The sequence below is a fragment of the Asterias amurensis genome, chromosome 4 (assembly GCF_032118995.1).
Source record: "Asterias amurensis chromosome 4, ASM3211899v1".
NCBI lineage: Eukaryota > Metazoa > Echinodermata > Asteroidea > Forcipulatida > Asteriidae > Asterias > Asterias amurensis.
The window spans coordinates 25,003,500-25,015,788 of record NC_092651.1 but is presented as its reverse complement, the minus strand read 5'-3'; the positions used below and the strand labels follow the sequence as shown (position 1 = coordinate 25,015,788).

Genomic DNA, 12,289 nt, shown 5'->3' with positions numbered 1-12,289 from the left:
ATTTGGTTGATTATCTTGTTATAATCAAGAAAGAAATTTCACGCTAAGCAAATTTCTGTGCTTAGCAGCTCTTGGCCCAGATGTACCCTCGTTCTACCACACTTCCGAACATTACCCAACTGACCGGCAATTTCTTTTTTTATGCACTTTAGAACTGCCATCCTCAACAAAAAATTCTGATATCTATTTTAAGGATTCCCTTGTTGAATCTATTCAAAAGAACAACATTTCCCATTTGAAAAGTGTACAACAGTGGAAATTGCAAATAAACTATCGGAAGAGGTTGTGCAAAGGTGGACCCTTGTCGTACACATATACCAGTATACGTCTCAGTATTTCACCTATTGGATCTCAATACAAGGCGGCTGTTTTAATTCAGACGGCGTTTAATCATCCTGTTTACCGACGTGGTGAAGTTCACCAGTCAGTAGAAATAGTTTCCTCTGAACATTATTGGAACGGAGCCAGCCGGTTTCAATATTTAGAAAACCAAGCAAGCCATTCAATACACAATTTCATTTCTGCCAAAGTAACATTATAGTTATTGTACAAATAAACAATACCTTTTTACTGTAACAGTTTGCATTCGTTTTGTCGACCACTCTGGTTGGACCAACAAACCGTTGACTTTTGAATCCGTAGTAATCAAGGTATCAATTCTCCAGTATTTTATATTGTAATAATACTTTGAATTAGATTTGAGACCTTTGGTTATTGTCAAAGACCAGTCTTCTCACTTGGTGTATCTCAACATTATGCACAAAATAACAAACCTGTGAAAATATTGATCGTCGAAGTTGCGAGACAATAATGAAAGAAAAACACCCTTGTCCTACCAAGTTGTGTGTTTTCAGATGCTTGATTTCGAGACCTCAAATTCTAAATCTGAGGAATCGAAATCAAGTTAAAATATTTGTAGTGGAAAGTTCTTTTTTTTCTCGAAAACTACGTTACTTCAGAGGGAGCCGTTTCTCACAATGTTTTATAATATCAACAGATCTCCATTGCTTGTTACCAAGTAAAGTAAGTTTTTATGCTAACAATTATTTTGAGTAATTACCAATAGTGTCCAGTGCCTTTAATGCCGTCTTTTCAAATAGAAAAAGTAATTTAATTTTTAGCTGTCCATTATATTGTTATCTTTAGTTTCTGAACATTATCGGATAACATAATCAGATAGGCTTTAAATAACTGCCAGGGTAAAAAAAAAAGGAAGTTAAATCGGACAAAAATATCTCAGCAGTTCCATCTGAAATTTACACTTAAACTGACGCAATTGTCAAAATTCCCCATTCAGTCGCCATTTATATATTCTCCAAACACATACCCCCATTACAATGACCCAGCATGCAAATAATTATACATTTCACCTTTTACTTGTCAACAGTCATAAAGTGTCGCAGTTTTGGATGCCGCCTTGTTTACCGACAACAACCCCTCATATCCACCGTTCATGTTTTATCGGATTTTATTTGAAACACGTTCTTGTTGCAATCTTCATTACAGAATATGAACAAACGGACAAACAAGTGGAAAAACAAACGATCCCCGGACACAAAGTCGCATCAATTACTAACAAACTGTTTCTTGAAAACAAATATAATATGAACACTTATAGTGCGCCGGTATCCACCACATGTGATGCTCATGGCGCAAGGAAGAAACACAAAATTAATAAAAAAGCAGCTGTATAAAAAAGTGGGTTTTGAGGGCCTCTTTGAACTTATGAATAGAGGACATGTTACGGATATTAAGAGGCAGATTATTCCAAAGTAAAGGACCAGCATGAGAAAAAGCCCTGTCACCCCAATTGGGGAACAACCAGTAACGACGAAGTGGATGATCTAAGACATTTGGAAGGATTGTAACGGGTAATTAATTGACAGTTATACTGAGGTGCAGAATCATGTAAAAAATATACAATATACCCCAGCCCTGGTTGCCTTTCACTTTCGAAATTGACCGCACATTATGGTATCACGAACAGAGTTTTACTTTAGCGTATAGGAACATTTATTCCACATCAATGGAAACGTAAGCGCTGTTCACACGACATCACTTTAACTGGGGTCCCTTGCTTAATGTACGCATGGTTGTAAAATGTAGCAACGTTTGACAAATTCTTAAAAGGGGGCAGTTATAATTTGTTCGTCATTTCACACGAGGTAGAATTTTACAGCCATGCTACATTTTAGCAAGGGACTCTTGCTAAACTACTCTTGTAAAGCTTCTGTGCATTTCTTTAAAGGACAATACAATTTTAAAAACCAGCAACAGTCTGCAGAGCAAAATAACTAATGACAGACACAATCATCAAGACGAAGACAGAGAAAAAGCGAAAGCAAGCTGGGGTAAGAATTCCTAGATTATAACATAAATGAGGACGCCCTAGAAATTTCTGAGTCAGAGTTGATCCGGATCCGGTTCCCATGGGGTCTGAACCATATCTGGTCAAAATTATAACATAGAACTGGGTCAAACGTACGCAGAATTTGAAGCAAAAACACAAATCATTTACCACTTCGCGGGTGTGCCTGATCCAAAAATGGCTCAGGCCTCATGGGACCCAAATTCCGAGTCGAATCTGACATGTGAGATTTAGACTGCGAATCGAGAAAGATAATTCTTATTCAGTTTTACTTGTAAGCAAGGTAGAGAAACTGGTTTTACCTGTGGATGATTCTCTCAAAGTAGGTCTATAGCAAACAAAATTGAAAAATGTGTTTGCAAGCACAACAAGAGGTGGATATCTTATCACAACCATGGAGGAATAAATTAGATTCCTCCATGTCATAACATAACCATACAAATGAGCGCAGTTTCATTAAAGTAAGCTTTACTGTTTGTTCTATACAATTGGATGCAGTATGCCTTACTATAATGCCATATTAATTACATGTTTTTTGTGGCATGACATGATAAGTTTACTGTTACACTTGAACGGTGCCAGAAACGATTCCAGAGCAAGGCATATAAGGTGACACGCCTATGACGTCATACTGCAATCGACGTCACTGCTGACTAGTAAGAAAACAAAATGCCTTCCAGCCAATCAGCGACGGCCAATTTTAAAAGCCCGCGAGAGAGTCGTTGTATTTTGATGGCACGTGCGGATTCTATTTTAGGCGCCAATTCGATGAAATACAACTTCGGGGAGGGGTAATTTAATTCATCGCATTGCAAGGAACATTTTGGAAATCTTTCCTTGGTTACTCCGAGGGGATGAATGTGTCAGTGAAAACTGGGCTGATTTACCGTGGTGTATTATTGAAAGGGGAATGTGAAAGTCACCAGGGTGTTTCGAGAAATGCATAAGAATGCCGTGCTTGTTGCATTACCGATGAGATATTAGCAACATGACACACATCGGAATAATCCATCCTTTTTTCTTCACTTTTTGCTGACTGCCCTCAGTGTATATTTGATTAGTTCGAAGCGGATCGGTAACAGCATTTCATTCCAGCAAAACATGGAAGATGGAGGATAGTGTCACTCTGTAAACTTTAATATGTAAAGTGAAATTTTCATACATATATTAGTTTGTTTGAAAGGTTTAAGCAATCGCACAACATCTGTAAACAGTATTGTCCAGAGGCCCACACTTGGAATAATATTTCAAGGGAAGTATTTCATCATTACTTTCAAGTCTGCAAACCCTGTGAGTTACCTGTAAATCTGTTACCTTGTTTTTATCAAGGAAGAAACTTCACGCTAAGCAATATATTTTGTGCTTACGGGCTTTATGAAATGTCATGTCTGTGAACCCTGTGAGTTATTTGTAAATCTGTTACCTTGTTTTTATCAAGGAAGAAACTTCATGCTAAGCAAAATAGTTTGTGCTTACGGGCTTTATGAAATTTCATGTCTGTGAACCCTGTGAGTTATTTGTAAATCTGATACCTTGTTTTTATCAAGGAAGAAACTTCATGCTAAGCAAAACATTTTGTGCTTACGGGCTTTATGAAATTTGGCCCAGGAGTCTGCGTCATTATGACCCAGTTCTGGGGTATTTTGACCATCAGACGGAACCTAAATCCAGATGTTTAAAGAAAGCATACTCGGTGTAAAATATTACTTTCCTCTCGGCCTCGACTTGGCAACTGTTACTCTAAATGAAAGCTAAGCAACACGGAGGCTTTAATTACCTTTGGGAAGCTAAGGCAGAGCAAGCTTGATCTCGAGCAATTTTAAATTAAATATACACACGGTGTTTCTTAACAAGAAAAAGTCATACATTATATTACCTCTTTCTATCCGTGCCCTTACATACGATTTTTTTAAAAATAAAATCGATAACCATGGAAGCAGGTTGTGTTGATAGCTGTAATTCAAGCTGAACACAGCAATGGTATACCACAAGTGCAATATCATTCATAACGTTTCATTATTATTTGCAACTTGATTAAATGCATTCGATCAATTCACACGCGATGAAAAGTCATTAATAAACGTCACCTCGGCCATGACAATTAATTTTGCTTCTTTGTAAAGCTGCGTCCGGGCTCGGCATTCAGGCGATACAATGTAAGGATAAAGAAAGGACAGAGAAAAGGGTGTAATTGGTTACAGGTACTTGGAACCAGCTCAGCAAATAAAAACCACAAAGAAAAAAAGTGATTAAATGGAAATCAGAGAGCCATGTTTCCCTCCCCAAATCACTAGCATATGGTGGACTCTAAACCTGTTTAAAGGCACTGGGCACGTTTAGTAAGACCAGTCTTCTCACTTGGTGTATCCCAACATTAAATGCATAAAATAACAAACCATTGAAAATTTTGCCTGAATTGGTCATCGACTTTGCCAGAGAATAACAAAAGAAATAAAACCCTCGTTGCAATACTTTGTGCCCTTTCATATGCATAATAAAACGCTTCAGCTGAAGTATTTTATGATTTGAGTGGTAAATTACTTCATTCTCAAAAACTACGTTACTTCATAGAGAGCCGTTTCTTACAATAATTTATACTATCAACAGCTCTCCATTGCTCGCTACCTAGTAAGGTTTTGTGCTAACAATTGTCTTGAGTAATTGCCAATCGTGTCCAATGTCTTTAAAGCACAGGGTGGGTGGGTATTTATATATTTTATATATATATATACACACAGGTATCCTTGACGAAGTCTAAAACGCAATACCTGATATTAAACCAGAAGCCAGAGTGTCAATTTCACCTGCTTGTCTAAAAGGTATCAGTTTCACCACAACCTATACGTAATAATAACACGTTTGCGCTGTCAGTAGTGTCGGATGTCACCTTTCAGACTCAAATACTCCTGAGCAAAGCGCACGACCGAGCTGTTCCCGTCACTGACAATGGGTAAACCTTTTCAAGCCAGCCTGGCAGAGAGCTCTTCTCTAAGTTGGGACTCATTTAAAGCATTGTCAGCTTGCACGAACCCGTATGCTAATATAAAGAAGGAAAACGTCATACAAATTTGAACTTATACAACACACCTCCGTACACGAACTTGTTAATTTTACGCTGACAAGGTTGGCTTTTGCACGTCTATTTTGTTTTATATAGGGAGTTGATATTTTGATATCATCGTAGGAGGTAGTTTTCAATTCGCTAAACAGTCACCTGTGTATCTCTTATTTGTTGAACTGATCAGAATTAATAGTCATATTCCCTCATTTGTTTGGAAAATGTGAGTCTGCAACGTTTTTAAAGACGCAATTGCTGGATAGAGCTATTGAGTTTAAGTTCCAGACGTAATATGACTACAGGTCACGTATGGTTTCATTGGTGAAAATCACAGCAAACGTATAAATTTAGATTTTGGGACTGTTTGATTGTTTTAATCAAACGACGTGCTTTCAGATGCATAAAAAGGCTTCAGCTGAAGTATTTGATCGCTGGAGTGAGAGATTACCTCTTTCTCAAACACCACTTGAGAGGGAGCCATTTGTTACAATGTTTTAGACTATCAACAGCTATCCATAACTCGTTACCAAGTTTTTAAAGCTAACAATTCGTTTGAATCATTACCAAAGGTGTCCAGTGCCTTTACATCAGATCGAACTATGCAATCGTCTCAACTCCTCGCCTCATCCCACTTCGGATCAGAAATAACCCAGAAAGGTTTCCGTCTGCGAATTTGTTAATGTTTATTCACAGGGCAGAACCAAAATACATTCTGCTTTCAACTATTTCAAACCCACACACCGAACTTGATACCGTTTTATTTTGTGTAGACCTACTTGTTGTCAGACTGGATATAGGTTATACGGGTATGTGATAGGTTATACGGGTGTGTGATAGGTTATACGGGTATGTGTATTTAGGCCATACTCAGTTTCCGACCACACAGATAATATGGGCGTTCTGTCTAACTATGTGAGCGTAAAATCTAGAACTCAAAAGAAGAAAAACTGCAAATGATAAAGAATGATTGTGATTTGTAAAATTAAAAAAAAATGTATCGGAGTTAACTTAAATACACTGGTCACTATTGGCAATTGTCAAAGACCAGTCTTCTCACTTGGTGTATCTCAACATATGCATAAAATAACAAGCCTGTGAAAATTTGAGCTCAATTGGGTGTCGAAGTTGCGAGATAATAATGGAAGAAAAGCACCCTTGTCACACGAAGTTGTGTGATTTCAGATGCTTGGTTTCGTGACCTCAAATTCTGAATCTGAGGTCTCGAAATCAAATTTGTGGAAAATTACATCTTTCCTGAACACTACTTTACTTTAGAGAGAGCCGTTTCTCACAATGTTTTATACTTATATCAACCTCTCCCCATAACTCATTACCAAGTAAGGTTTTATGCTAAAAATTATTTTGAGTAAGTACCAATAGTGTCCACTGCCTTTAAAGAGAAAGGGAAATTCAATGTTGCGATGTACTCAGTTTTTACTAAGAGTCTTCAAAAGTGAGTGACGGGGACAAAATTACATTGCATAAAGAGAAATGATAGGCAATGAAGAGTTGTAGTTTTTGTTTAATGTTGTTTTCTTGAATTGGCAATAGAACAGACAGCATCATGTCCTACATATTATATGTATTACTTGCATGATATTTATGTTAGCATGAGTCTACTTATGAAACATATCATTAATTTGTTTTCTCTCGGGTCAGGATTAATCCGGGGTCAGGATACTGATTCCGGGTAACAAGGAGCAACCCATTTTTGTGTCAGTAAGACGAGGAACTGATGGTAAACTTACCCAAAGCTGAGTCAAAATAAACTAGTTCCCGGCCGGGTAAACCTGACTCAGAAATAGGTCCCCTAAGACCCGAAATCCAGGTTAGTTCTGACCGGTAGTTTTTTACGTGAGTTTCATACGTAATGGTACCACATTGGCAGATAATAGCGATGTTTAGCTGCACGTTTACGCGAGCAAATACGTGAACGTGAACGTCAAAATATTGTGTTGTTTCTGGGTGAAGTCGCCACTTTGGGCTTATTGCATGCTCACGTATGACGTCTGCGCGCACGTACGTACCTGACGTGCAAAATGGTAACTTCACGTATGCTAAAAACGTGAGATTTTAACGACACAATTTTTTGACGTTCACGTTCACGTTCACGCGGAACGTGCAGCTAAACCTCCCTAATAAGGAATCTGCAATTTGGTGACACGTGGTGTTATTGTAGTTTTGTTACTTTGAGTAAAACATTCTGAATTAAGGTCAGGAGTCCGGGTTAATTCTGACTCAGGTTGTTTATAGTGTAGTTTCCTAGACTGTGCATAACAAACATCTCTCTTTTGTCTTTCAGATCCGAGGTGTTTCAATTAGTCCTTCAACGCATACAGCCTCCCCCTTCGCGTGCACAACTCCTGATTACAAAATAACTCCAATATTTCATTGACATTTTTACGATTCCACTTGTCTCGTGGATACGGGGGAGAAAAAAACTTGCTTTTATATAAAACTGGTCATAAATCATGAACATTGTGTCTCTGTTACCATGGTGATAATCTGATAAGCAAATACTCTCCGTTGATGATTTGTCATGGGAATTAATTAGACTTGCACCGGATACGTGGTTAGCAGTTTTTTTTACACACAAAAAAGAAACGGCAAACCCACTAAAGTAGCGCCGGAAGACGTACGAATTAAAAGCAGCAAAATATTAATACCCGGAGTATTTTCTGGCCGAGATCGAATTTTGAACGGATATGAATGGCTTAAAATAGCTTATTTACCGGTATTTTATTATTTATTTTAGATATTTAGACCCGCAACGTTAAAAAACAGAACAGACTGGAGCAGTCAATCAAATACAAACGTGTAAGAACAGTTAAACGTTGCGCACAACCATGCAGATGTAAACTAATAAAAAAAAAAAACACAAAAAACATCAACAGTTTTTGTACCTAATGCTGTCAAAGAACACGGCTTCTTGTAAAAGACATTCGATACAATTATGTTTCTTCAACTAACTTACTTCCATCTTAGACATTGATGCTTCACTTTTTTAATTCATTGACAAGACGGATGAATTTCAGGTTTTGTCGAAACCCTTGTGTTACAAAAAACACACAATTTGTTGGATGTCTCGCAATTGTCTAATGTCTATGTGTCTATGTGTACATGCTTTCAAATACACATTTTCGCTGATTTTCAAACCAAAACCTTACTACTAAATAACCAACGACACATGTAAAAACAAATTTAAGGCACCGTCTACTCTAAAAACTCTAATATCATTCAAGGCTTTCATGTTTCTTTGGATGATTCCTTCAAAAACAGAATCGTTTTCTAATTAAATTTCTCACACCAACTGAGGTTCCAGAACTGGCGCTAGTATCTCATGTGCGTTTCAGCTGATAAGTTTTACATCATCTCTACTCCAGAGGGGAAGGACGTTTTCAGACGTGGTTTATGAAGAAGGAACGGTAGCTTGATGGAATATAGCGAAATCCTTAAAGGCACTGGACACTATTTGTATTTCCCAAAAATAACTGTAAACATAAAAACTTACTTTGGAGCGGGCAATGGAGGGAAGCTAATACTAAAAAACATTGTGAGAAACGGCTCCCTCTGCAGTTTGGGGGAAAGAGGTAATTTCTCACTCAAATATTAAAAGAAGCCTTTTGTTAGGCATCTGAAAGCACACAAATCTGTGCAACAATGGTGTTTGTTCTTTTATTATTTTCATAAAAATTAATTGACCAATTATGTTTAAATTTGTTATGTTACGCATATGTTGGGATACACCTTGTGAGAATACAGGGCCCGCCCAACTTCATAGAGCCGCTCAAGCATGCGAAAATATTGCTAAACATTTTTGTTTGTTAAAGACACTGGACACTATTGGTAATTGTCAAAGACCAGTCTTCTCACTTGCTGTATCTCAACATATGCATAAAATAACAAACCTGTGAAAATGAAAGAAAAAAACACCCTTGTCACACGAAGTTGTGTGCTTTCAGATGCTTGATTTCGAGACCTCAAATTCTAAAGCTGAGGTCTCGAAATCAAATTAGAGGAAAATTACTTCTTTCTCGAAAACTACGTTACTTCCGAGGGAGCGGTTTCTCACAATGTTTTATACTACCAACCTCTCCCCATTACTCGTTACCAAGTAAGGTTTTATGCTAATAATTATTTTGAGTTATTACCAATAGTGTCCACTGCCTTTAAGCAGAAATGAGCAGGATGACAGTAACAAATTATACATGTGACATGACAGTTAAGATGGAAACCTTAAGCATAATTTTGTTTTGCTTTTAGGTCCTTTTGTGTTTAAGCACCTCTATGACATTGGGTCCTGGTAAACAATATGACCAAACATGGCCAGTGCTTTTAACGCCACAACAAAGAGTAATTCCCCATAATCGAGGCTGAGCCCCGACGTCGTCAGTCAATCATGTACGCTGGGTTTGTGCCCCTGACACACACTAAAAAACCTAATACAACTATTGGATTAACTCGTGCCAGGTTTTCCTCTCAAATTTTCGGCTACACATGCTACGAGGCGTGTATGTTGATTTATTAGCGCCACTGCTGCAGTTCACAACGGGGGAGGGGGGGGGGGGGGGCTGAAGTCCACGGGGGGGGGGGGGTGGGGCTGGGGGTGGAGGGGGGGGGGGCTGCAGTTCACAACGGGGGGGGGGGGGGGGGTGTACTACCTTCCCGTAGAGTGTCTGCTGGTTACTACAAAGTGTTATTTGAAAAGTAGAGCGTTTTATCTCGTCACATGATATCCTGAGAGTGGCGTTACAAGACATGTTCGTGTAAGGGGGATCGTAATTGGGAAGGTTTTTGGGAAGGTTGCTGGGAGGAAGGGGGGGGGGGGGGGGTTGCAAGAGCTATGTGCGAGAGGAGGGAGGGGCTCCTGACCCGTCCAGGCTGTGTACATAATTGAGTCATGTTTCACACTTAAAATATGTAAGTTAGTCGAGATTTTTGTTTCAAACGGTTAAGATGTTTCTTTTACTTCTGTCAAATCTTGATTTTCTTCAATTACAAAATATACAAAATGTGCACAAATCGAGGCTGAACGGAAAAATTGTTTGGTCCCTTTGTGTGGAGTGGAAAGCTACATCAATTTGTTTTCGGAAACCCGGAAGAGACGCACACACAACGATTAATATATTTATCGTTGGGGCGCCATTTTCTATTTTTTATCCAAGCATTTTAAGACCCGTTAACCAATTATTTAAGGCCCGAAGACCAAAAGTCGGACTCCTTCGCTGTTTGAAACAATCAGAGTCCATAACCGTTACTGCAGACAGGGAACGTGACGAAATGGTAACACCATGGTGAAAGTCTATACAGAGGTCTTTTGATGCCTCATCTTGTAAAGCCTACCTGTTCTTACACACCAAACAATAGCTTTCGTGACAAACTTAACAAGATCCGGAAAAACTCAACATTACAGCAAATCGTTTAACATTACCTGGGTGTCGTTGTAGTACATGACCAATTTATGCCCTCGGATGAAGTTTTGCTTGTTGACATGATCAATAGCCATACAAGCAGCTTGGAGATCGATCCGACCGTTACGTGAGAACGAGGTTCCCGAAAGGGGAAACAGTCCTCCGATGTAGATGATTTTTGAGGACTCGGCGTCCATATATTCCCCGTCTGGTCCCTGCATCGCTGGTGGCAGGGCCGCCCCACAGTGAGTGGACCTCTCGTCCAGCGTGCGAGCCGGGGTGGTCAGGTAACAGCAGTCATTTGTACTGTCCGATTGTGTGTACATCGGGTCGGATATCTCTCCATGGGTCACCAAGGTCAGGGTCAAGAGCACACAGAAGCTTGACCATCTTAGTCTCCATCGCATTTCAAGTTTCAGAGCTGGACCACACCACATCTCCGCTCTGTCAGTAACCGACGCATACACGCTGTGACATGGATGCTCACTGCACACTGACTGACCACCGCAGATGGTTCAGTAACGCGTTATATATCCTCTTGCACTATGCGTTTCGCTATCCACGTTTACGTTTACACATAAAAATCACCGATGAGAAACGATGCAGTCAGTCACTCAAGTGTCTCTACGCAACCACACACCTCTCTTGCTCTTACTTCAGGAAGTGGGTCGGATAAGTTAAAACGATCCACCAACGGCAACGCACAAGTAGATTCCTTCAAACCGGCAATCGCGTGTCGTCACCGAACTCATCAACGCCGGTAGCTATCTTCAGTAGATAGCAGAAGGTATCCGTAAAACTATGTTACTACCCGTTGGAGTGTAGCAGCAGCTCTGGCGTAGCCCCGCGAGCCTTTCATCGTGATGGAGACTCCGGAGAACAGAGCAAAAGCACCCGACGTCCACTGGATAAAAATGTCCAGCCTCTTGAGTAGTTCTAGAGCTTGGGTTACGAAGAAGGGCTGGGTTGTGTGACATTTAATTTGTCGATTGGCGGGAAACGAAAGAAGAGATGTTTGTCTTAATAACGCCACACGTCGCGAGAGAAAACTCCGCCAATAAAACGTAGAATGAACAAATGCTGGCGCTCCCTCTACCGGCTATTGAAAGTTATCGAGAAAAAAAAAAAAAAAAAAAACACACCGTCGACTCGCTGCTCAATAAATTTGCTACAGACACAGCTGTGTGAGATTGTGCAGAAAAGTACATCACCCTCTTCTGACGCTTGTGTTGTCTATACTTTATATACCGCCAGGCCGTTTGAACACTGTGCTTTCGCAATCTGATGGTACGGGGGAAGCGTAACCCCAACCGACCTCCTTCGTTCTTCGCTATACTTCTGTCACTCAGTGAAGCCGACACTCTCGCACAATGATTATTAGACAGCCTGGTTTATAAATATATAGCGGGTGGGGAGAGAACAAAAATCTATAAAATATGCAAGCTGACGCTC

At 39.6% G+C, this 12,289-nt stretch overlaps 1 protein-coding gene across 1 annotated transcript in view; it reads right to left on the bottom strand.

Moving 5' to 3' along the window:
- The window catches only part of LOC139936123 (gamma-aminobutyric acid type B receptor subunit 2-like), a 104,190-nt gene extending 92,341 nt beyond the window's left edge, over positions 1-11,849 (bottom strand). Inside the window, exon 1 of the mRNA XM_071930855.1 lies at positions 10,858-11,849. Within this exon, the coding sequence (XP_071786956.1) occupies positions 10,858-11,274 (417 nt within the window). The 5' untranslated portion in view covers positions 11,275-11,849. The remainder of the gene's footprint in view (positions 1-10,857) is intronic.
- Positions 11,850-12,289: the final 440 nt, after the last annotated feature.